The following is a 26,948-nucleotide window of genomic DNA, read 5'->3' as shown; positions in this document are numbered from 1 at the left end:
TGTGTGTGTGTATTTGTATGCGAGTACTTATGTGAGTGTGAGTGTGTGTACTCACCTAGTTGTGGTTTCAGGAGTCGAGTCACAGCTCCTGGCTCCGCCACTTCACTGGCCTCTACTAGGTCATTATTCTTGCTATATACGCTTTATCATAAATGTTCTTAAAGCTATGTATGGATCCTGCGTCCACTACATCACTTCTTAGACTACTGACAACTCTGTGACTGAAGAAATACGTGCTATCATACCTGTGCTTCATCTGTTGCTGTGCCCCATCTCTGGAACATCCTGTCTTTGTCCCCCTATTATATGTTATCATGTCTGCCCTATCTTACCTATTCTCCAGTGTCGTCAGTTCGATTTTCCTTAACCTCTCCTTAGGACATGCCCCTTAGCTCTGGGACAAGTGTTGTTGCAAAAAATTTGCACTTTCTCTAATTTCCTTGCATGTTTGGCTAGGTGTGGGTTCCAAACTGGTGCTGCATATTTCAATATAGGCCTCACATACACAATGTACAGGGTCCTGAACGATTCCTTATTGTGATGTCGGAATGCTATTCTTAGGTTTGCTAGGCGCTCATATGCTGCAGGAGTTATTCGGTTGATGTGCGCCTCAGGAGACGTGCTCGGTGTTATATTCACCCCAAGACCCTTTTCCTTGAGTGAAGTTTGTAGTATCTGACCCCATAGACTGTACTCCGTCTTTCGTCTTCTTTGCCCTTCACCAATCTTCATGACTTTGCACTTGGTAGGGTTGAACTCCATGAGCCAGTTTACTGCCCAGGACTGCAGCCTGGCCAGATTCCTTTGCAGTTCCGCCTGGTCCTCGTCCGATTGAATTCTTTTCATGAACTTCACATCATCTGCAAACAGGTACACTTCTGAATGTATTTCTTCCATCATGTCGTTCACATACACCAGAAACAGCACCGGTCCTAGGACCCCCGACCCCGGTGGAACCGCGCTCGTCACAGGCGCCCACTCTGGCACCTCGTCACTTACCATGACTCGCTGATGTCTTCCCGACTGGTATTCCCTGATCCACTTCAGTGCCTTACCTGTTATACCTGCCTTGTCTTCCTGCTTATGCACGAATTTCTTGTGTTTACCTGTGTCAAAAGCCTTCTTACAGTCCAAGAACATGAAATCTGCAAACCCCTCTCTCTCTTGTCTTAGTGCTGTCACTCTGTCATAGATGTCCAATAGGTTTGTGACGCAGGATTTCCCGTCCCTGAAAAGTTCTGGTTGTCGCTGATAAGCTCATTCCTTAGTAGGTGGTCAACCACCACTCCTCTCCTGATAATCTTCTCCATGACTTTGCTTACTGTACATGTAAGTGACACTGGTCTGTGTGTTTGCTTGCGTACGTGCGTGTGTGTGTGTGTGTGTGTGTGTGTGTGTGTGTGTGTGTGTGTGTGTGTGTGTGTGTGTGTGTGTGTGTGTGTGTGTGTGTGTACTCACCTACTTGTACTCACCTATTCGTGGTTGCAGGGGTCGATTCATAGCTCCTGGCCCCGCCTCTTCACTGATTGCTACTAGGTCCTCTCTTTCCCTGCTCCATGAGCTCTATCATACCTCGCCTTAAAACTATGTATGGTTCCCGCCTCCACTACGTCACTTTCTAGACTATTCCACGGTCTGACTACTCTATGACTGAAGTAATACTTCCTAACATCCCTTTGATTCATCTGAGTCTTAACCTTCCAATTGTGACCTCTTGTTTCTGTGTCCCATCTCTGGAACATCCCGTCTTTGTCCACCTTGTCTATTCCTCGCAGTATTTTATATGTCGTTATCATGTCTCCCCTGACCCTCCTGTCCTCCAGTGTCGTCAGGCCGATTTCCCTTAACCTTTTTTTGTAGGACAATCACCTTAGCTCTTGGACTAGTCTTGTTGCAAACCTTTGCAATTTCTGTAATTTCTTGACGTGCTTGACCAGGTGTGGATTCCAAACTGGTGCTGCATACTCCAGTATGGGCCTGACGTAGATGGTATACAGAGTCTTAAAAATGTTGTGGAGGGAGTAGTAGGTAAATTTGGGGTGCCAGGGGTAAATGAAAATGTGGAGCCTTTAATTGAGCTATGTGTAGAAAGAGGTTTGGTAATTAGCAATACATATTTTATGAAAAAGAGGATAAATCAATATGCAAGGTATTATGTAGCATGTAATGAAAGTAGTTTGTTAGATTATGTATTGTTGGATAAAAGGTTGATGGGTAGGCTCCAGGATGTACATGTTTATAGAGGGGCAACTGATATATCAGATCATTATCTAGTTGAAGCTACAGTTAGAGTAAGAGGTAGATGGGTCAAGAGGAAGAGGTAGATGGGTCAAGAGGGAGGTGAAAGTGTATAAATTAAAGGAGAAGGAAGTTCAGGTGAGATATAAGCGACTATTGGCAGAAAGGTGGGCTGGTGCAAGTATGAGTCGTGGGGGGGTTGAAGAGGGTTGGAATAGTTTTAAAAATGCAGTATTAGAATGTGGGGCAGAAGTTTGTGGTTATAGGAGGGTGGGTGCAGGAGGAAAGAGGAGTGATTGGTGGAATGATGAAGTAAAGGGTGTGATAAAAGAGAAAAAGGTAGCTTATAAGAACATAAGAAAGAAGGAACACTGCAACAGGCCTACTGGCCCATGTGGAGCAGGTCCATGTCCCCCCTCCGGATTAGACCAATGACCCCCCCGGATTAGACCAATGACCCCCCCCCCGGATTAGCCCAAAGACCCACCCAGTCTGGTCATATTCACTCAAGGATGGAGCACTGCACCAGATCCAGCAGCACAAGCTAGTCAGGTCCAACTCACACCCACCTACACCCACTTATGTATTTATCTAACCTATTTTTAAAACTACACAACGTTTTAGCCTCAATAACTGTAGTCGGGAGTTTGTTCCACTCATCCACAACTCTATTACCAAACCAGTGCTTTCCTATATCCTTCCTGAATCTGAATTTTTCCAACTTGAAACCATTGCTGCGAGTCCTGTCTTGGCTGGAAATTTTCAGCACGCTATTTACATCCCCTTTATTTATTCCTGTTTTCCATTTATATAACTTGATCATATCCCCCTTAATTCTACGCCTTTCGAGAGAGTGCAGATTCAGGGCCCTCAGTCTATCCTCATTGGGAAGATTTCTGATACATGTGATCATCTTTGTCATCCTCCTCTGTACGTTTTCCAGAGCATTTATATCCATTCTGTAATTCGGTGACCAGAACTGAGCAGCATAGTCTAAATGAGGCCTAACCAAGGATATATAGAGTTGAAGAACAACCTGAGGACTTCTATTATTTATACTTCTAGATATGAAGCCAAGAATTCTGTTAGCTTTATTGCGAACACTAATGCACTGTTGTCTTGGTTTTAGATTACTGCTAACCAGAACTCCTAAGTCCTTTTCGCAATCAGTAGTATTAAGATCAACATTATTTAGTTTATATGTGGCATCGTTATTTAACTGTCCAACATTTAGAACTTTGTATTTGTCAATATTTAACTGCATCTGCCACTTCTCCGACCACTGCATCAGTCTATTCAAATCATCCTGGAGTGCTCTAGTGTCCTCATTATAATGAATTGGAAGGCCTATTTTGGTGTCATCAGCAAATTTGCTTATGTCGCTATTTATTCCCTCATCTATGTCGTTTATGTAAATTGTGAACAACAACGGGCCCAACACTGACCCCTGAGGAACACCGCTTGTGACGTGCCACCATTCTGATTTCTCCCCATTTATGCAAACTGCTGTCTATTTGTCAGCCATGCCTTTACCCAGGAAAAAATTTCTCCTCCTATTCCGTGTGCCTAAGTTTCCTCAATAGCCTCTGGTGTGGAACTCTATCGAAAGCCTTACTGAAGTCCATATACACAATATCATATTCATTACCACGATCTACCTCCTCAAACACCTTAGTGAAAAAAGTTAGTAAATTCGTAAGACAAGAACGCCCCTTTGTAAAACCGTGTTGAGATTTATTAATCAATCTGTGCCTGTCAAGATGGCTACGAATTGCTTCGGCAATTATTGATTCCATAAATTTTCCCACTATGGAGGTAAGGCTTATTGGTCAATAGCTCGAAGCCAAGGACCTGTTACCTGCCTTGTAAATAGGTATTACATTTGCCATTTTCCACTTATCAGACACTATGCCAGTTTGTAGTGATATGTTAAAAAGATTAGCCAAAGGTATGCTAAGTTCCTCTTAACATTCCTTCAACACCCTTGCAAATAGTTCATAAGGGCCTGGGGATTTGTTAGGTTTTAGTTTCTCTATTTGTTTGAGGACCATGTCTCTAGTTACCGCAATCGTACATAGTTTATTATCATCCTGTTCTACATAATCTATTATTTCTGGAATATCGCTAGTATTTTCCTGGGTGAAAACTGAGAGGAAGTAGGTATTGAGAATTTCACACATATCCTTATCATTGTCAGTGATCTGACCAGAGTTACTCTTAAGTGGGCCAATCTTGTCCCTAATCTTACTTCTTTATACCTGAAAGAACCCTTTTCGGTTAGTCTTTGAATCCCTTGCGACCTTAGCCTCATAATCCCTTTTTGCTTTTCTTATTCCTTTCTTTATTTCTCTCTTTAATTGAATATATTGATTACTTAACTGCCCATCCCCTCTTTTGATACGCCTATATATGCCTCTCTTTAGACCAATGAGATGTTTCAATCTATTGTTCATTCATTTGGGATCATTTTTGTTAGATCTAATTTCCCTACTCGGAACAAAAGTTGTCTGGGCAGCTAGAACTATGCTCTGAAAAACGTCATATTGACAACCAAGATCACCTACCTGACCCATAGTCAGGACATCCCAATTTAGCCCACCCAGGTAATTTTTCAGTCCCATGAAGTCGGCCAAGCGAAAATCTGGGACAGAGATTTGATTGCAGTTATCTGGGTAATTCCATGATATATTGAAACTAAGTGATTTGTGATCACTGTCCCCAAGCTCATCATTAATCTCAAGATTATTAATTAGTTAATCTTTTTTGGCAAGAACCAAGTCAAGCAGATTGTTTCCTCTAGTTGGTTCTGTCACAACCTGTTCTAAAAAGCAATCCTGAACTGTATCAAGAAAGTCACTAGACTCAAGATTTCCTGTCATATTGTTCCAATCAATTTGTATAAAGTTAAAATCTCCCATTATCACAACATTTTCATATCTAGATCCCTTATGAATTTCGTCCCATAACAGCTTACTGCCCTCTCTATCAAGGTTTTGGGGCCTATAAATCACACCTAAAATTAATTTGCCACGTCCCTCGAGAAACTGTAGCCAAACCGATTCTGTGTTCGATGTTTCTAATCTTATATCATGTCTAAGACAACAATTTAAATTTTCTCTGACATACATCGCCACACCACCACTCTTCCTGTTGACCCTATCAGTGTGGAATAGTTTTAACCCTGTATGTTGCATTCAGAAGGCATTTCTCTATCTTTCAGGTTGAACCAAGTCTCTGTTATACCAATAATATGTATATTACCTACACTTGCAAGTAATCATAGCTCATCTATCTTATTTCTTAGACTCCTACTATTTGTATAGTAAACCTTAAGGGAGCTAGTCACTCGTTGCCTCTACTATCTTTCTTTGTTAGCAACTTTATTTCGAATATTGTCTTTTAAACATATCCCTGAGGCATCCCGGTAATAACTGCTGTTTTTAACCCTAGAGTATATGGAGAGTAAAAGAAAGATAAAGAGAGTGGTGGGAGAGTGGGAGAGGCACTGCCAAGAAAGTTTAATGAAAACAAGAAACAAATTTGGAGTGAGTTAAACAAGTTAAGAAAGCCTAGGAACGTATGGATTTGTCAGTTAAAAACATAGTAGGGGAGTTAGTAGATGGGGAGAGGGAGGTATTAGGTAGATGGCGAGAATATTTTGAGGAACTTTTAAATGTTGAGGAAGAAAGGGAGGCGATAATTTCATGCACTGGCCAGGGAGGTATACCATCTTTTAGGAGTGAAGAAGAGCAGAATGTAAGTGTGGTGGAGGTACTTGAGGCATTACGTAGAATGAAAGGAGGTAAAGCAGTTGGAACTAACGGGATCATGACAGAAATGTTAAAAGCAGGGGGGGACATAGTGTTGGAGTGGTTGGTATTTTTGTTTAATAAATGTATGAAAGAGGGGAAGGTACCTAGGGATTGGCGGAGAGCATGTATAGTCCCTTTATATAAGGGGAAGGGGGATAAAAGAGATTGTAAAACTTATAGAGGAATAAGTTTACTGAGTATACCAGGAAAAGTATACGGTAGGGTTATAATTGAAAGAATTAGAGGTAAGACAGAATGTAGGATTGCGGATGAGCAAGGAGGCTTCAGAGTGGGTAGGGGATGTGTAGATCAAGTGTTTACATTGAAGCATATATGTGAACAGTATTTAGATAAAGGTAGGGAAGTTTTCATTGCATTTATGGATTTAGAAAAGGCATATGATAGAGTGGATAGAGGAGCAATGTGGCAGATGTTGCAAGTATATGGAATAGGTGGTAAGTTACTAAATGCTGTAAAGAGCTTTTATGAGGATAGTGAGGCTCAGGTTAGGGTGTGTAGAAGAGAGGGAGACTACTTCCCGGTAAAAGTAGGTCTTAGACAGGGATGTTTAATATATTTATAGATGGGGTTGTAAAAGAAGTAAATGCTAGGGTGTTTGGGAGAGGGGTGGGATTAAATTATGGGGAATCAAATACAAAATGGGAAGTGACTCAGTCACTTTTTGCTGATGATACTGTGCTTATGGGAGATTCTAAAGAAAAATTGCAAAGGTTAGTGGATGAGTTTGAGAATGTGTGTAAAGGTAGAAAGTTGAAAGTGAACATAGAAAAGAGTAAGGTGATGAGGGAATCAAATGATTTAGATAAAGAAAAATTGGATATCAGATTGGAGAGGAGTATGGAAGAGGTGAATGTTTTCGGATATTTGGGAGTTGACGTTTCAGCGGATGGATTTATGAAGGATGAGGTTAACCATAGAATTGATGAAGGAAAAGAGGTGAGTGGTGCATTGAAGTATATGTGGAGGCAAAAAATGTTATCTATGGAGGCAAAGAATGTAATGTATGGAAGTATAGTAGTACCAACACTCTTATATGGATGTGAAGCTTGGGTGGTAAATGCAGCAGCGAGGAGACGGTTGGAGGCAGTGGAGATGTCCTGTCTAAGGGCAATGTGTGGTGTAAATATTATGCAGAAAATTCGGAGTGTGGAAATTAGGAGAAGGTGTGGAGTTAATAAAAGTATTAGTCAGAGGGCTGAAGAGGGTTTGTTGAGGTGGTTTGGTCATTTAGAGAGAATGGATCAAAGTAGAATGACATAGAGAGCGTATAAATCTGTAGGGGAAGGAAGGCGGGGTAGGTTGGAGGGACGGGGTAAAGGAAGTGTAGTGGGCGAGGGGCTTGGACTTCCAGCAAGTATGCATGAGTGTGTTAGATAGGAGTGAATGGAGACGAATGGTATTTGGGACCTGACGGGCTGTTGGAGTGTGAGCAGGGTAATATTTCGTGAAGGGATTCAGGGAAACCGATTATTTTATATAACCGGACTTGAGTCCTGGAAATGGGAAGTACAATGCCTGCACTCTAAAGGAGGGGTTTGGGATTCTGGCAGTTTGGAGGGATATATTGTGTATTTTTATACGTATATACTCCTAAACTGTTGTATTCTGAGCACCTCTGCAAAAACAGTGATTATGTGTGAGTGAGGTGAAAGTGTTGAATGATAATGAAAGTATTTTCTTTTTGGGGATTTTCTTTCTTTTTTGGGGATTTTCTTTTTGGGGATTTTCTTTCTTTTTGGGTCACCCTGCCTCGGTGGGAGACGGCCGACTTGTTGAAAAAAAAATCATTAATAATTGCTAAAATAACTACAAAGAACTTGATAACATGCACGATTGCTACCAAGGTCAGTATAATAGTTACGTTTACTAACAAAAACAAAATGTTTACCTATCTTGATAATTCCCTGGTTGTGTCAGAGAAAACCTTCCATATACACCTGTGATAGTGATTCCTTGGGTGGTGTCACAGAGGAAAGTAAAGACTTACTTCTGAAGTTAGATTCTTGGAATGTGTTATAGAGACGTTCGACATTCATCTCTCAGTAAGGTTCCCTGGACGGTGTTTTAAAGGTCCCTCAATAATTACCCATCATAATGGTTCTCGGGAAGGTTTCCTAGACAGCATTCAGCAATCACCTGTCTTCTTGGTTCTCAGAATGTAATGTTATATGTGCTTCAAGTGTCACCTATCAGGACGGTTCACAGGATGGTATTCTAGACGCCCTTTAACAATCACCTAACAAGATGGTTCTCAAGATGTTTGTGTAGACGTTTCTTAACAATCACCTATCACCTAAATTTCTTAAAAAAATCACTTATTGTTTGATTCTCAGGAGAGTAGTCTTGACGTCATTCAAAAACCACCTATGACAATGTTTCTTAGATTGATATCCATGACTCCAGTCAACACCCACCTTGTAGATTTGTTTCCTGGACGGTTTTTGAAGGCTTCAACACCCACTAAAATGGATAGTGTCATGAAGTTCTTCATCACTCACAATGATGGGTCCCTGGATAGTGTTCTTGAAGTTCTTCAACACTCACCAGTCATGTTGGATCCCTGGATAGTGTTCTTGAAGTTCTTCAACACTCACCAGTCATGTTGGATCCCTGGATAGTGTTCTTGAAGGCTGTCAACACTCACCTCTGAGGATCGTGGTAGCCTGCGCCTCTCCCAGGAAGTTCCTAACGATGCAGGTGTAGATACCGAAGTCTGACGGCACCAAGTTTCTCATGTTAAGCGTCATGTTGTGTCTGCAACATACACGGTGTGAGTGATCTGCAACATATACTATGTGTGAGATCTGCAACTTATTATGTCTGAGAGATATGAAACACATTTATTAGATATCAGTAAGATATTTGCGAGAAATATGCAACGTATACTGTGTGAGATCTGCACCTGGTAATGCGTGAGAGTTCTGAAACCCGTATGAGAGAGATCTTTAAATTATACTGTGTAATAAAGCTGCAACAAATAATATGTGAGTGATCTGAAATACATACAGTGCGAGAGATCTGCAACAAAATATGTGTGCGAGAGCCACAAGACCTGCAACGAATGGTAAATGTAAGATCTGTAACATATATTGTGTGTGTGTGAAATATGCAATATACTGTCAGTATTATTTTCGACATATGCGTGTGAAATTTACCACATATAAAGTATGTAAAATTTGTAACATGTAAAGCGTGAGATATCTGCAACATATTTCTTGGATGAGATATGGAAAATGCGCTCTTGGAATATTTTACAAGAAATATGTAAGGAATGAGCAACGTATATGTGACAGTTCTGCAACATACAATGTGTAAGTCAGCTGTAAGATATACTGTGTAAGATAACTGTAAGATATATTGTGTGATAAAACTGTGATATACTGTACAGTGTGCGAAAGATCTGTGACAAAGTTTGTGTGGCAGTTGAGCAATGTATCCTCGGTGGTAGCTTTGCAATATATGAGTGACTGATCTGCAATATAAACTGGCTGAGAACCATGCAACGTATGTTTGAAAGGTAGGTAGCAGTGAGGGAATATCAGAAGTTCACCATACTATGATATCTGGCAATACTATGTGATAGTGTTGTGAATATTGAACAGAGAGAGAGAGACAGAGAGAGAGAGAGAGAGAGAGAGAGAGAGAGAGAGAGAGAGAGAGAGAGAGAGAGAGAGAGAGAGAGAGAGAGAGAGAGAGAGAGAGAGAGAGAGAGAGAGAGAGAGAGAGACAGAGAGAGAGAGAGAGAGAGAGAGAGAGAGAGAGAGAGAGAGAGAGAGAGAGAGAGAGAGAGAGAGAGAGAGAGAGAGAGAGAGAGAGAGAGAGAGAGAGAGAGAGAGAGAGAGAGAGAGAGAGAGAGAGAGAGAGAGAGAGAGAGAGAGAGAGAGAGAGAGAGAGAGAGAGAGAGAGAGAGAGAGAGAGAGAGAGAGAGAGAGAGAGAGAGAGAGAGAGAGAGAGAGAGAGAGAGAGAGAGAGAGAGAGAGAGAGAGAGAGAGAGAGAGAGAGAGAGAGAGAGAGAGAGATAGAGAGAGAGAGAGAGAGAGAGAGAGAGAGAGAGAGAGAGAGAGAGAGATAGAGAGAGAGAGAGAGAGAGAGAGAGAGAGAGAGAGAGAGAGAGAGAGAGAGAGAGAGAGAGAGAGAGAGAGAGAGAGAGAGAGAGAGAGAGAGAGAGAGAGAGAGAGAGAGAGAGAGAGAGAGAGAGAGAGAGAAGGAGAGAGAGAGAGAGAGAGAGAGAGAGAGAGAGAGAGAGAGAGAGAGAGAGAGAGAGAGAGAGAGAGAGAGAGAGAGAGAGAGAGAGAGAGAGAGAGAGAGAGAGAGAGAGGAGAGAGAGAGAGAGAGAGAGAGCGAGAGCGTGTGAGAGAGAGAGAGAGAGAGAGAGAGCCCGCGAGAGAGAGAGAGAGAGAGAGAGAGAGAGAGAGAGAGAGAGAGAGAGAGAGAGAGAGAGAGAGAGAGAGAGAGAGCGGGAGAGAGAGAGAGAGAGAGAGAGAGAGAGAGAGAGAGAGAGAGAGAGAGAGAGAGAGAGAGAGAGAGAGAGAGAGAGAGAGAGAGAGAGAGAGAGAGAGAGAGAGAGAGAGAGAGAGAGAGAGAGAGAGAGAGAGAGAGAGAGAGAGAGAGAGAGAGAGAGAGAGAGAGAGAGAGAGAGAGAGAGAGAGAGAGAGAGAGAGAGAGAGAGAGAGAGAGAGAGAGAGAGAGAGAGAGAGAGAGAGAGAGAGAGAGAGAGAGAGAGAGAGAGAGAGAGAGAGAGAGAGAGAGAGAGAGAGAGAGAGAGAGAGAGAGAGAGAGAGAGAGAGAGAGAGAGAGAGGGAGAGGGAGAGGGAGAGAGAGGAAGAGAGAGAGAGAGAGAGAGAGAGAGAGAGAGAGAGAGAGAGAGAGAGAGAGAGAGAGAGAGAGAGAGAGAGAGAGAGAGAGAGAGAGAGAGAGAGAGAGAGAGAGAGAGAGAGAGAGAGAGAGAAGTCTGCAAAACACAGGAGGTGCAACAAATCCTAGTCCACCCTCCCAGGCACCTAGGCTGTGCTATCGCTGTCACCGGAAGGGGCACACCGCCAACAACTGCCTGCGAGATACCAGGTGCAATTACTGCTACAAGAAAGGGCATCAGGAGGACCAGTGTCGGAAGAAAAAGGAACTTGACAGACAGGACCACCTGTTTAGAGACCTGTTCTCAGAACAAACCAGCAGGATCTCTGAATTGGTGAACACTCTCACACGTCACCCACTCAGCTACTCCTATCCCAGCCCAGCAGGTGGGATTGTGCCTTATACAAGACCACAGACTACTCCACTGTTGTATACTGTTCCATTGTTTCATACTACTCCACTGTTGTATACTGTTCCACTATTGCATACTACTCCACTGTTGCATACTGTTCCACTGTTTCATACTACTCCACTGTTGTATACTGTTCCATTGTTTCATATTACGCAACGGTTGCATACTGTTCCACTGTTGCACACTACTCCACTGTTGCATACTGTTCCACTGTTTCATACTACTCCACTGTTGTATACTGTTCCACTATTGCATACTACTCCACTGTTGCATACTGTTCCACTGTTTCATACTACTCCATTGTTGCATACTGTTCTACTGTTTCATACTGGTACACTGTTGCATACTACTCCATCGTTGCTTACTACTCCACTGTTGCATACTGTTCCACTGTTTCATACTACCATACTGTTGCATACTCTTCCACTGTTGCATACTGTTCCATTGTTGTATACTGCTCCAATGTTGCATACTGATCCACTGTTGTATACTGTTCCACTGTTACATACTGCTCCACTGTTGCGTACTACTCCTCTGCTGCATACTGCTCCACTCTTGCATACTTCACCACTGTTGCATACTGCTACACTGTTCCATACTACTCCACCGTTGGTTTTTACTCTACTGTTGCTTACTGCTCCACTGTTGCACACTACTCAACCGTTGCATACTGTTCCACTGTTACATACTTCTCCACTGTTACATACTGTTCGACTGTTGTATACTGTTCCACTGCGGCATACTGCTCCACTGTTGCATACTGTTCCACTGTTGCATACTGCTCCACTGTTGCATACTGCTCCACTGTTGCATACTTCACCACTGTTGCACACTACTCAACCGTTGCATACTGTTCCACTGTTGCATATTTCTCCACTGTTACATACTGTTCGACTGTTGTATACTGTTCCACTGCTGCATACTGCTCCACTGTTGCAACTGCTCCACTGTTGCATACTGTTCCACTGTTGCATACTGCTCCTCTGTTGCATACTGCTCCTCTGTTGCAAACTGCTCCAGTGTCACATACTGTTCCACTGCTGCATACTGCTCCACTATCACATACTGTTCCACTGTTGCATACTGCTCTACTGTTGCATACTGTTCCACTGCTGTATACTGCTCCACTGTCACCTACTGCTGCACTGTTGCATACTGCTCTACTTTCACATACTGTTCCACTGTTACATACTGCTCCACTGTCACATACTGTTCCACTGCTGCATACTGCTCCACTGTCACATACTGTTCCACTGTTGCATACTGCTCCACTGTTGCATACTGCTCCACTGTTGCATACTGCTCCACTGTTGCATGCCGTAGATTCCCACAGTCATCTCATGAATGCTCAACCATTGCTGCTTGCACGAGCAGATTCAGTAGTATTGGTATCTGGCAAAAGTAAAAGTGGGTGAACGGCGTCTAAAATGCTATCCATGACACGTAAGTGATTTTTAGATAACTGGTCTCAGGTATATTATTCACAGACTTTTGTCTACGGAAATGTTTTAGTTACATTATAAAACCTGACCATGAACATCTTACCACACAGGATCTTTCATTTCTCGCTTGACTTCATTCACCCATATACAAAAAATTCTAATTACCATCCATGACAGAAACAACTTACTTTTGTGGACACCAAAGAGGTCTGAATCAGTCTCGAGGAGGATGTTCATTACTACAACAATATGTATTGATTGCTGGATCACGTGGATGCTGTATATGTTGATTGGGCTCATTGTATACTGTATATATGTATAATACAATATTTTCAGAGACTTTGATAACCAACATTGCGAGTAAATTTTTGTCAGTCTATACAAGGATGACAGAATGTTGTGGGATCTCCAGTGATCACAAAGCTGATGAGCAAATGAGGAAGTCAGTATATGTTTGACTCTGGCTTCTTGTAATACCAGTACATCTTAACCTTGGCTAGTAGTAAATGAAAGCCATAACTTATTGTTCTGACGGACAGAAATTCATTCTGTGAAACTGATAATATAATGTCAGTGTGAGACGTATCTTTGGATGACAAAGAATTACTGTTTTATTCAATAAACAACAAAATGCATTTACGTGACCAATAGGTGATGGCAACATGAGCCATATATCAGTCACAAAGGTGAGTTTGTGAAGGCCTCTCACTCATAAATTCAAAAGATGCAGTTTAACACTGTTGGTGATCTCCATCAACAACATTCTAGGAAGCTTGAGGAACTGTCTCTTGAGATGTAACTGGTTCTTTATAGAATGTCGGGGAAAATACATCTCACATTCTTATTCATGATTCCTTTATTAAAATGGGTTTATGAATTTGTGTCAAGATTATACTGCGTGATGCTTTTGTTTCCTTTTGTCCATAGTCTCCCCGATCTCTACATGCTCTACCTCACCTGTCTCTGAAATCATGGTATCGGCATCTTCCTTATCCGCTGAGACACTTGACGCTATCTCCAACTATACCGCGGAGACGAAGCCCTCGATTGGCACCGACGCGCCTCTTTCTACCCCTTCTTATTTTTCACGACTCTCGCAGCAATCATTTCCTTCACAACATCCAGATTCCTCGTTACACGCTTACCGTTGCCTCCACACATTGACTTCACTGACCCTAATACCCCATAGATTTTATCGCTTCTTATTGTTGGCATATCTGTATTTGTAAGTAATGAATTTTTTACAATGGAATATTCGTGGCCTCAGGGGTAATCGGGAAGAGCTCCAGGTGTTGCTCCTCCAGTTTTGCCCAGTATGTGTCGGGTTACAAGAACCCAAAATTCATTCAGCTGTTATACGTCCCGTTTCAGGCTGTGTGCTGTTGCGTTCTGCTGATCCCTTTCCTGGTGAATCATTTAATGAGAGTGCGCTTCTTGTGCGCGATGGTATACCGTATTAACAGTTTTTTTTTCTTTATCTGCTGCATTATACTGAAGCCCGTATTTATCTGCACAGATGGTATAAAGTTTGCTCTCTCTATATATGTTCTAAATACGTGTGCTCCCACCCATTTTGACTCTCGCACTCAGTCTCTATCTCTTGCAATGATATTTATATCTTCTCGTCAATCGCACTTGATTACGCTTGGTCTGTTCTCCCAGATTTGCACGACAGTGATCACTCTCCTTTTCTTCTTACTTTGCTACCTATTCCAGAATGCCTCGTAGCCCTCGTTGGCAATTTGGACGACAAATTGACAATTATTCTCTTATCATACCACTTTATGTAAGGAGTCATCTTCGTCCTCTATTGATGAACTGGTGCACCAGTTCTCGACCTTAGTTTTGACTGCAGCATTAGGTTTCATTCCTCAAACCACAGGCAGGCATTCTCATACATGCGTGCCTTGGTGGTCTCCTGCGTGTGCCCGTGCAGTGCGTTTGAAATGCGCTGCGTGGGGCCATTGTTGGTATAATCGGACCTCGAACTGTCTCTTGGATTTTAAGCGGGCAAGGGCAGTCGATCGCCGCGTCATACGCGAAGCTAAACACACTTGTTGGCTAGACTATGTGTCTACCATTACCTCGACTTCCCCTGTGTGTGCGGTTTGGAAGAAGATACGGAAGCTGTGTAGCATGTATACTCCGGCCCCAGCTCCTATTTTGCGGGTTGCTGGTGTTAGCGTTGCGGAACGTCTTGAAATTGCTACGGAAATCGGGAACTCTCTTGTTCGTGTGTCCCAAGAGCATCGCCTCTGTCCTTCAATTCTCGTGTGTAAGTCTACCAAGGAACAATTGCCCTTGGATTTCTCTTCTAGTGGAATGGAGCCGTATCATGTACCTTTCACTCTCCCAGAGCTAGAGTCCACGCTTTCCTCTTGGCAGTCATAGGCAGCTGGGCCTGATGATATTCATATCAGTATACTACAACTTCTGCATTCTACAGCTCTTATAGTCCTTTAGAATCTTTTCAATCTTATTTGGACGCGAGGAGCTCTCCCTCGGGGCTTGATACCTCTCACTATCGTCTCATTGCTCTAACCAGTGTAGTCTGTAAGGTGGTGTAACGATTGGTGAATAGACGTTTGATATGGTATTTGGAGACTTAATGTTCTTGCTCCTCACCAATATGGCTTTCGCAAGGGCAGCTCTACTTTGGACCCCTTGCTCGACTTAGATACGTATGTGCGAAACGCCTTTGCTAACAAACACTCCGTCCTAGCCGTCTTCTTAGATCTTGAGAAGGCATATGACACCACTTGGAGGTATAACATTGTAGCCTAAGCCCACTCTTTAGACCTTCGCTGTAATCTGCCAACCTTCCTTGCTGCTTTCTTTTTTGACAGACATTTTCGTGTCCATGTTAGCAAGTAAGTTAGTTTATTCAGGTATACACAAATACAGTTACATAGATTATCATACATAGCAGCATATGTGTAGAGAACCTGGGATAACCCAAAAAAAAGTCAGGGTGACTTATTTCCATTGTGGTCCTTTTACCTTATTATTATAATATCAAGGTGATTATATCTTATTATTATTCTATAATGGAGATAAAATCTTATTATCATACTATTAAGACTATCTGCTACACGAGGGTCATTAAGACTATCCACAATACGAGGGTCATTACTAGGAATAAGGTAAAGTTACACGTGTGTTAGCTAAAAAAAAAAATAATTCCCCTCCCTTTCCGTCGCTACACTCGTGTTGGCGCTTCGCTTTCCTTAGACTTTGTTCAGGCCGAGGGAGTCTCACAAGGCTGTGTCCTTAGCACTAACCTTTTTCTCTTAGCTATAAATGACCTACCTTCCGTTCTTCTAAAGCATGTTTGGTCGTCACTATATATGGATGATTTCGCTATAGCTTACGCAGGCGCTGACTGTCGCCTAGTAGCAGCCTCCCTTCAGGATGCGATTGACCGAGTTTCCCATTGGGCCACTTCTCATGGGTTTAAATTTTCTAGTACGATAACCCATTTCATTACCATCACTAGAGGTCTTCTTATCCCAGATATTCCATTGTATTTACACTGCTAACGTATTCCAAAATGTGATACTGTCACGTTTCATGGCCTACTCTTCGATCGCCGGTTGACATGGAATCCTCACATTTCCTCTGTGAAGGCAGCTTGCCATCGACGGCTGAATCTCCTAAAAATTCTTGTACATCGTTCATGGGGAGCATGACTCTCCTCCGTTTGCATTCCACCTTAGTCTTGTCCAAGCTGGATTATGGAGACCAAGTCTATTCTCCAGCTTCTCCTTCCACTCTAGGTTAGATCCCCTTCATCATCGGGGTCTACGTTAATGTGTTGGTGCCTTTCGTTCATCCCCTGTTGAAAGCCTCTATGCTGAGGCGAATGTCCTTCCTTAGCTGATCTTTGTGATGTTCACTGTCTTCGTTACTTTGTCCGCTCTCATGACCTTCGTGTTTCTTCTACATATCTGGAGTTTATCTGGAGAGAGTTCCGGGGGTCAACGCCCCCGCGGCCCGGTCTGTGACCAGGCCTCCTTAGGTCAGTGTCCCAGGATGCGACCCACACCAGTCGACTAACACCCAGGTACCCATTTTACTGATGGGGAACATAGACAACAGGTGAAAGAAACACGTCCAATGTTTCTACTCTGGCTGGGAATCGAACCCAGGCCCTCACCGTGTGAAGCGAGAGCGTTAACCACCAGGCCACCAGAGCCACCAGGTTGGTCTTAGACGTAAGTAGAAGCTCGTTATTTGTTCGGCTCCCCTGCTTACTCCGACCGTTTTCTCTTCGTCTTCACTCACTCCAGTCTTCTCTCTAGTTGCCTCCCTTGTATGGTCATTTACCGTCTGCCTTTTCCTTTACCCTTTGGCAGGTTCCGATGGTTCGTGTCTTTTCTCCCCAACTACCGTACGCCGAAGCTCTCCTTCCTACGATTGTAAAGTAAAAGGACACAAGTGCAACTAATGTTACATTTTATTGTGGCAACGTTTCGCTCTCCAGGAGCTTTGTCAAGCTGTTACAAACAGTACATGGACACAGAGGGTATATATAAACTTAGAGATAGGTGCAATACTAGTGGTAGAAGTAGTAGTAATAGTAGTAGTAGTGATACAAGTTGTAGTAGTAGTAGTAGTAGTAGTAGTAGTAGTAGTAGTAGTAGTAGTAGTAGTAGTAGTAATAATAGTAGTAGTAGTAGTACATGGTATAACAATTAACATGCACGTGAGTAAAAGGATATAAAAGCACCTCACTCTGAGCCTATATATACCCTCTGTGTCCATGTACTGTTTGTAACGGCTTAACAAAGGTCCTGGAGAGCGAAACGTTGCCACAATAAAATGTCACATTAGTTGCACTTGTGTCCTTTTACTTTACATATTGTCGGCAATTCTACTAAAATATATACTACCTACGACTGTTTCTCGCTTTCTTTTTCTCGATCACTTACGGTCGCATGATAATGCCGTTGCTGTTTATACAGATGGTTCTAAATCTTCTGACGGTGTTGGGTTTATGGTGGTGTTCCCTAACAATGTTGTCTGAGGTCATTAATAGACTCAGCTAGTATTTTTACTGCCGAGTTCTATGCCATCCTCATAGCACTTCCTCGTATCACATACATGTCTCCTTTGACGTTTGTGATCATTTCAGATTCCCTCAGTGCCTTACAAGCCTTTAAACAATCTGATTCCCCTCATCCATCAATGCTTCGTATTCACAAACCATACTACGGCGGGATTTGAACCCGCGGTCAGAGAGTCTCAAAACTCCAGACCGTCGTGTTAGCCACTGGACCTAACCTTCCTATGGTGTAGAAATATACCTAGTTGGACGAATCTTATTATGGCTGGTTGGTCCAGTGGCTAACGCGATGGTCTGGAGTTTTGAGACTCTCTGACCGCTGGTTCAAATCCCGTCCGTGGTATGGCTTGTTTGCAATCGTGTCATTACAATTTCGTGAGTCATGTTCTTCGTATTCATCTAAGGCTGCGCCGTGTGGCTAGCAAAAACAAAGACGACGTTTTCCGTCGGGTCACTGGACACGTTGAAGTGCAGAGAAATGAACTGGCGGATGCTGTTGTGCGGTCAGCGGTGCATGATCTTCCAGTTCCTATGGAGGTATTCCGTTTAGAGATTATTTTCCAGTCATCTCTGCCCATCAACGGTGGTCAGGCACGCACCATAACAAATTGCACTATATTAAACTGCTTTTAGGTTTGTTGCAATCTTACCATCGTTGCCGTACTCGGGAGACAGTGCTCTCCAGTCTCCGCATCGGCCATACTCGCCTTACCCATGAGTATCTCATGGGTATCTCATGGGTATCTCATGGAACGACACCCTGTTCCTCTCTGTGAAGTTTGTCGGGTCTCTATTTCGGTTCTTCACTTTGCTGTAGATTACCCCGGTTTACCAGCGAGTTCGCAGGATTTACCTTCAACGCTGCCTCTACCCTACCACTTTTACCTTATCTTCTCTTCTTGCAGACGGTTCTGACTTGGATTTACGATCACTTTTTGACATTTCGTCAGCAACTGCTTTACTTTACGAACTTTGACACAGCCCTTAGCATCCCTTCCACCCTTTTTCTCTCCTCACCTTTGATTCCCTCTCCGCCGAGCTGTTTATAGCCCCAACACTATTTTCTACCCTGCAGTGCTGCACGACCCTTGTCGGTTTAGCACTTTCTTTAATATTAATAATAATAATAATAATAATAATAATAAGCATACTAATAATAATAATAACAACAACAACAATAATAATAATAATAATAATAATAATAATAATAATAATAATAATAATAATAATAATAATAATAATAATAATAATAATAATCACACAAATTTAAAATATTCCAATTTGAAAAAGGGTTTAGAATAAATACTGAATGTATTTCTGGCAGTAAAATAACATTTTAGTTGTTCATTCGATACGTTCTCACGTTTTATACATGAATTTCTTTTCGATTTTTAATTCACTCAAATAATTGTTATGCAGTGATGGAGAGAATGATGATGAAAGTTTTTCTTTCTCGTGTCACTCTGCCGATGTGTTAATTAAAAAAAATTGTTATGCAACCATGTAATAATTGTATAAATAATATAACCACACTTGTGAACGCATATAAGACGCACCAGCTGAGTTTAATAGAAGTGCGACCTAATTTGTATAATTTTCAACATAGACATAAATCGAACATTTCAATCTATTTACAGTCCTAAAACTAACACAAATCATCTCCGTTTTTGTAATATATCTTCACATGAACCAGGAACCAGAGAATACAACCATAACAACTATACAAAAATACACCGAAAAGTAACTTTTTTAAACCAAAAACAAATGCTGCTGCACACTTATAACATTGTTATAAGTGTGCTGCTGCACACTTATAACACTATGTGCTGCTGCACACTTATAACATTGTGTGCTGCTGCACACTTATAACAATGTGTGCTGCTGCACACTTATAACAATGTGTGCTGCTGCACACTTATAACATTGTGTGCTGCTGCACACTTATAACATTGTGTGCTGCTGCACACTTATAACATTGTGTGCTGCTGCACACTTATAACAATGTGTGCTGCTGCACACTTATAACAATGTGTGCTGCTGCACACTTATAACATTGTGTGCTGCTGCACACTTATAACAATGTGTGCTGCTGCACACTTATAACATTGTGTGCTGCAGCACACTTATAACATTGTGTGCTGCTGCACACTTATAACATTGTGTGCTGCAGCACACTTATAACATTGTGTGCTGCTGCACACTTATAACATTGTGTGCTGCAGCACACTTATAACAATGTGTGCTGCTGCACACTTATAACATTGTGTGCTGCAGCACACTTATAACATTGTGTGCTGCTGCACACTTATAACATTGTGTGCTGCAGCACACTTATAACATTGTGTGCTGCTGCACACTTATAACAATGTGTGCTGCTGCACACTTATAACATTGTGTGCTGCTGCACACTTATAACATTGTGTGCTGCAGCACACTTATAACATTGTGTGCTGCTGCACACTTATAACATTGTGTGCTGCAGCACACTTATAACATTGTGTGCTGCAGCACACTTATAACATTGTGTGCTGCTGCACACTTATAACATTGTGTGCTGCTGCACACTTATAACAATGTGTGCTGCTGCACACTTATAACATTGTGTGCTGCAGCACACTTATAACAATGTGTGCTGCAGCACACTTATAACATTGTGTGCTGCAGCACACTTATAACATTGTGTGCTGCTGCACACTTATAACATTGTGTGCTGCTGCACACTTATAACAATGTGTGCTGCTGCACACTTATAACATTGTGTGCTGCTGCACACTTATAACAATGTGTGCTGCAGCACACTTATAACATTGTGTGCTGCTGCACACTTATAACATTGTGTGCTGCTGCACACTTATAACATTGTGTGCTGCTGCACACTTATAACAATGTGTGCTGCTGCACACTTATAACATTGTGTGCTGCTGCACACTTATAACATTGTGTGCTGCAGCACACTTATAACAATGTGTGCTGCTGCACACTTATAACAATGTGTGCTGCTGCACACTTATAACAATGTGTGCTGCTGCACACTTATAACATTGTGTGCTGCAGCACACTTATAACATTGTGTGCTGCAGCACACTTATAACATTGTGTGCTGCAGCACACTTATAACATTGTGTGCTGCTGCACACTTATAACATTGTGTGCTGCTGCACACTTATAACATTGTGTGCTGCAGCACACTTATAACATTGTGTGCTGCAGCACACTTATAACATTGTGTGCTGCTGCACACTTATAACATTGTGTGCTGCTGCACACTTATAACATTGTGTGCTGCAGCACACTTATAACATTGTGTGCTGCAGCACACTTATAACAATGTGTGCTGCTGCACACTTATAACATTGTGTGCTGCAGCACACTTATAACAATGTGTGCTGCTGCACACTTATAACAATGTGTGCTGCTGCACACTTATAACATTGTGTGCTGCAGCACACTTATAACAATGTGTGCTGCAGCACACTTATAACAATGTGTGCAGCTGCACACTTATAACATTATCTTATATCTAGGCCATGCTTCGCTCATGGCGTAGTACTGCGGCACTGACACTGCCCTGAAAGCAGTAGTACTGCGGCACTGACAGTGACCTGAAAGCAGTAGTACTACGGCACTGACACTGACCTGAAAGCAGTAGTACTACGGCACTGACACTGACCTGAAAGCAGTAGTACTGCGGCACTGACACTGACCTGAAAGCAGTAGTACTGCGGCACTGACACTGACCTGAAAGCAGTAGTACTGCGGCACTGACAGTGACCTGAAAGCAGTAGTACTGCGGCACTGACACTGACCTGAAAGCAGTAGTACTGCGGCACTGACACTGACCTGAAAGCAGTAGTACTGCGGCACTGACACTGACCTGAAAGCAGTAGTACTGCGGCACTGACACTGACCTGAAAGCAGTAGTACTACGGCACTGACACTGACCTGAAAGCAGTAGTACTACGGCACTGACACTGACCTGAAAGCAGTAGTACTGCGGCACTGACACTGACCTGAAAGCAGTAGTACTGCGGCACTGACACTGACCTGAAAGCAGTAGTACTGCGGCACTGACACTGACCTGAAAGCAGTAGTACTGCGGCACTGACACTGCACTGAAAGCAGTAGTACTGCGGCACTGACACTGACCTGAAAGCAGTAGTACTGCGGCACTGACACTGACCTGAAAGCAGTAGTACTGCGGCACTGACACTGACCTGAAAGCAGTAGTACTGCGGCACTGACACTGACCTGAAAGCAGTAGTACTGCGGCACTGACACTGACCTGAAAGCAGTAGTACTACGGCACTGACACTGACCTGAAAGCAGTAGTACTACGGCACTGACACTGACCTGAAAGCAGTAGTACTGCGGCACTGACACTGACCTGAAAGCAGTAGTACTGCGGCACTGACACTGACCTGAAAGCAGTAGTACTACGGCACTGACACTGACCTGAAAGCAGTAGTACTGCGGCACTGACACTGACCTGAAAGCAGTAGTACTACGGCACTGACACTGACCTGAAAGCAGTAGTACTGCGGCACTGACACTGACCTGAAAGCAGTAGTACTGCGGCACTGACACTGACCTGAAAGCAGTAGTACTACGGCACTGACACTGACCTGAAAGCAGTAGTACTGCGGCACTGACACTGACCTGAAAGCAGTAGTACTGCGGCACTGACACTGACCTGAAAGCAGTAGTACTACGGCACTGACACTGACCTGAAAGCAGTAGTACTGCGGCACTGACACTGACCTGAAAGCAGTAGTACTGCGGCACTGACACTGACCTGAAAGCAGTAGTACTGCGGCACTGACACTGACCTGAAAGCAGTAGTACTGCGGCACTGACACTGACCTGAAAGCAGTAGTACTGCGGCACTGACACTGACCTGAAAGCAGTAGTACTGCGGCACTGACACTGACCTGAAAGCAGTAGTACTGCGGCACTGACACTGACCTGAAAGCAGTAGTACTGCGGCACTGACACTGACCTGAAAGCAGTAGTACTGCGGCACTGACACTGACCTGAAAGCAGTAGTACTGCGGCACTGACACTGACCTGAAAGCAGTAGTACTGCGGCACTGACACTGACCTGAAAGCAGTAGTACTGCGGCACTGACACTGACCTGAAAGCAGTAATACTGCGGCACTGACACTGCCCTGAAAGCAGTAGTACTGCGGCACTGACACTGACCTGAAAGCAGTAGTACTGCGGCACTGACACTGACCTGAAAGCAGTAGTACTGCGGCACTGACACTGCCCTGAAAGCAGTAGTACTGCGGCACTGACAGTGACCTGAAAGCAGTAGTACTGCGGCACTGACACTGACCTGAAAGCAGTAGTACTGCGGCACTGACACTGACCTGAAAGCAGTAGTACTGCGGCACTGACACTGACCTGAAAGCAGTAGTACTGCGGCACTGACACTGACCTGAAAGCAGTAGTACTGCGGCACTGACACTGACCTGAAAGCAGTAGTACTGCGGCACTGACACTGACCTGAAAGCAGTAGTACTGCGGCACTGACACTGACCTGAAAGCAGTAGTACTGCGGCACTGACACTGACCTGAAAGCAGTAGTACTGCGGCACTGACACTGACCTGAAAGCAGTAGTACTGCGGCACTGACACTGACCTGAAAGCAGTAGTACTGCGGCACTGACACTGACCTGAAAGCAGTAGTACTGCGGCACTGACACTGACCTGAAAGCAGTAGTACTGCGGCACTGACACTGACCTGAAAGCAGTAGTACTGCGGCACTGACACTGCCCTGAAACAGTAGTACCGCGGCCCTGACCCTGACCTGAAACCAGTAGTACTGCGGCACTGACACTGACCTGAAAGCAGTAGTACTGCGGCACTGACACTGACCTGAAAGCAGTAGTACTGCGGCACTGACACTGACCTGAAAGCAGTAGTACTGCGGCACTGACACTGACCTGAAAGCAGTAGTACTGCGGCACTGACACTGACCTGAAAGCAGTAGTACTGCGGCACTGACACTGACCTGAAAGCAGTAGTACTGCGGCACTGACACTGACCTGAAAGCAGTAGTACTGCACTGACACTGACCTGAAAGCTAGTACACTGACCTGAAAGCAGTAGTACTGCGGCACTGACACTGACCTGAAAGCAGTAGTACTGCGGCTGACACTGACCTGAAAGCAGTAGTACTGCGGCACTGACACTGCCTGAAAGCAGTAGTACTGCTGCACTGACACTGACCTGAAAGCAGTAGTACTGCGGCACTGACACTGACCTGAAAGCAGTAGTACTGCGGCACTGACACTGACCTGAAAGCAGTAGTACTGCGGCACTGACACTGACCTGAAAGCAGTAGTACTGCGGCACTGACACTGACCTGAAAGCAGTAGTACTGCGGCACTGACACTGACCTGAAAGCAGTAGTACTGCGGCACTGACACTGACCTGAAAGCAGTAGTACTGCGGCACTGACACTGCCCTGAAAGCAGTAGTACTGCGGCACTGACACTGACCTGAAAGCAGTAGTACTGCGGCACTGACACTGACCTGAAAGCAGTAGTACTGCGGCACTGACACTGCCCTGAAAGCAGTAGTACTGCGGCATTGACACTGACCTGAAAGCAGTAGTACTGCGGCACTGACACTGACCTGAAAGCAGTAGTACTGCGGCACTGACACTGACCTGAAAGCAGTAGTACTGCGGCACTGACACTGACCTGAAAGCAGTAGTACTGCGGCACTGACACTGACCTGAAAGCAGTAGTACTGCGGCACTGACACTGACCTGAAAGCAGTAGTACTGCGGCACTGACACTGACCTGAAAGCAGTAGTACTGCGGCACTGACACTGACCTGAAAGCAGTAGTACTGCGGCACTGACACTGACCTGAAAGCAGTAGTACTGCGGCACTGACACTGACCTGAAAGCAGTAGTACTGCGGCACTGACACTGACCTGAAAGCAGTAGTACTGCGGCACTGACACTGACCTGAAAGCAGTAGTACTGCGGCACTGACACTGCCCTGAAACCAGTAGTACTGCGGCACTGACACTGACCTGAAAGCAGTAGTACTGCGGCACTGACACTGACCTGAAAGCAGTAGTACTGCGGCACTGACACTGCCCTGAAAGCAGTAGTACTGCGGCACTGACACTGACCTGAAAGCAGTAGTACTGCGGCACTGACACTGACCTGAAAGCAGTAGTACTGCGGCACTGACACTGACCTGAAAGCAGTAGTACTGCGGCACTGACACTGACCTGAAAGCAGTAGTACTGCGGCACTGACACTGACCTGAAAGCAGTAGTACTGCGGCAATGACACTGACCTGAAAGCAGTAGTACTGCGGCACTGACACTGACCTGAAAGCAGTAGTACTGCGGCACTGACACTGCCCTGAAAGCAGTAGTACTGCGGCACTGACACTGACCTGAAAGCAGTAGTACTGCGGCACTGACACTGACCTGAAAGCAGTAGTACTGCGGCACTGACACTGACCTGAAAGCAGTAGTACTGCGGCACTGACACTGACCTGAAAGCAGTAGTACTGCGGCACTGACACTGACCTGAAAGCAGTAGTACTGCGGCACTGACACTGACCTGAAAGCAGTAGTACTGCGGCACTGACACTGACCTGAAAGCAGTAGTACTGCGGCACTGACACTGACCTGAAAGCAGTAGTACTGCGGCACTGACACTGACCTGAAAGCAGTAGTACTGCGGCACTGACACTGACCTGAAAGCAGTAGTACTGCGGCACTGACACTGACCTGAAAGCAGTAGTACTGCGGCACTGACACTGACCTGAAAGCAGTAGTACTGCGGCACTGACACTGACCTGAAAGCAGTAGTACTGCGGCACTGACACTGACCTGAAAGCAGTAGTACTGCGGCACTGACACTGACCTGAAAGCAGTAGTACTGCGGCACTGACACTGACCTGAAAGCAGTAGTACTGCGGCACTGACACTGACCTGAAAGCAGTAGTACTGCGGCACTGACACTGCCCTGAAAGCAGTAGTACTGCGGCACTGACACTGACCTGAAAGCAGTAGTACTGCGGCACTGACACTGACCTGAAAGCAGTAGTACTGCGGCACTGACACTGACCTGAAAGCAGTAGTACTGCGGCACTGACACTGACCTGAAAGCAGTAGTACTACGGCACTGACACTGACCTGAAAGCAGTAGTACTGCGGCACTGACACTGACCTGAAAGCAGTAGTACTGCGGCACTGACACTGACCTGAAAGCAGTAGTACTGCGGCACTGACACTGACCTGAAAGCAGTAGTACTACGGCACTGACACTGCCCTGAAAGCAGTAGTACTACGGCACTGACACTGACCTGAAAGCAGTAGTACTACGGCACTGACACTGCCCTGAAAGCAGTAGTACTACGGCACTGACACTGACCTGAAAGCAGTAGTACTACGGCACTGACACTGACCTGAAAGCAGTAGTACTACGGCACTGACACTGCCCTGAAAGCAGTAGTACTACGGCACTGACACTGACCTGAAAGCAGTAGTACTACGGCACTGACACTGACCTGAAAGCAGTAGTACTACGGCACTGACACTGACCTGAAAGCAGTAGTACTACGGCACTGACACTGACCTGAAAGCAGTAGTACTGCGGCACTGACACTGCCCTGAAAGCAGTAGTACTGCGGCACTGACACTGCCCTTAAAGCAGTAGTACTGCGGCACTGACACTGCCCTGAAAGCAGTAGTACTGCGGCACTGACACTGCCCTGAAAGCAGTAGTACTGCGGCACTGACACTGCCCTGAAAGCAGTAGTACTACGGCACTGACACTGACCTGAAAGCAGTAGTACTGCGGCACTGACACTGACCTGAAAGCAGTAGTACTGCGGCACTGACACTGACCTGAAAGCAGTAGTACTGCGGCACTGACACTGGCCTGAAAGCAGTAGTACTACGGCACTGACACTGACCTGAAAGCAGTAGTACTGCGGCACTGACACTGACCTGAAAGCAGTAGTACTGCGGCACTGACACTGACCTGAAAGCAGTAGTACTACGGCACTGACACTGACCTGAAAGCAGTAGTACTGCGGCACTGACACTGACCTGAAAGCAGTAGTA

The 26,948-nt window shown here is 44.4% G+C and overlaps 1 protein-coding gene across 1 annotated transcript in view; it reads right to left on the bottom strand.

Annotated features, from left to right (window-relative positions):
* Positions 1 to 26,948, bottom strand: part of LOC138853994 (lachesin-like) — a 384,143-nt gene that overhangs the window by 67,659 nt on the left and 289,536 nt on the right. Inside the window, exon 8 of the mRNA XM_070094252.1 lies at positions 8,716 to 8,850. Coding sequence (XP_069950353.1) covers positions 8,808 to 8,850 — 43 coding nt within the window. The 3' untranslated portion in view covers positions 8,716 to 8,807. The remainder of the gene's footprint in view (positions 1 to 8,715; positions 8,851 to 26,948) is intronic.

The sequence above is a fragment of the Cherax quadricarinatus genome, chromosome 45 (genome assembly GCF_038502225.1).
Source record: "Cherax quadricarinatus isolate ZL_2023a chromosome 45, ASM3850222v1, whole genome shotgun sequence".
NCBI lineage: Eukaryota > Metazoa > Arthropoda > Malacostraca > Decapoda > Parastacidae > Cherax > Cherax quadricarinatus.
The sequence above is the reverse complement of the archived record's forward strand: the minus strand, read 5'-3'. Positions and strand labels throughout refer to the sequence as shown.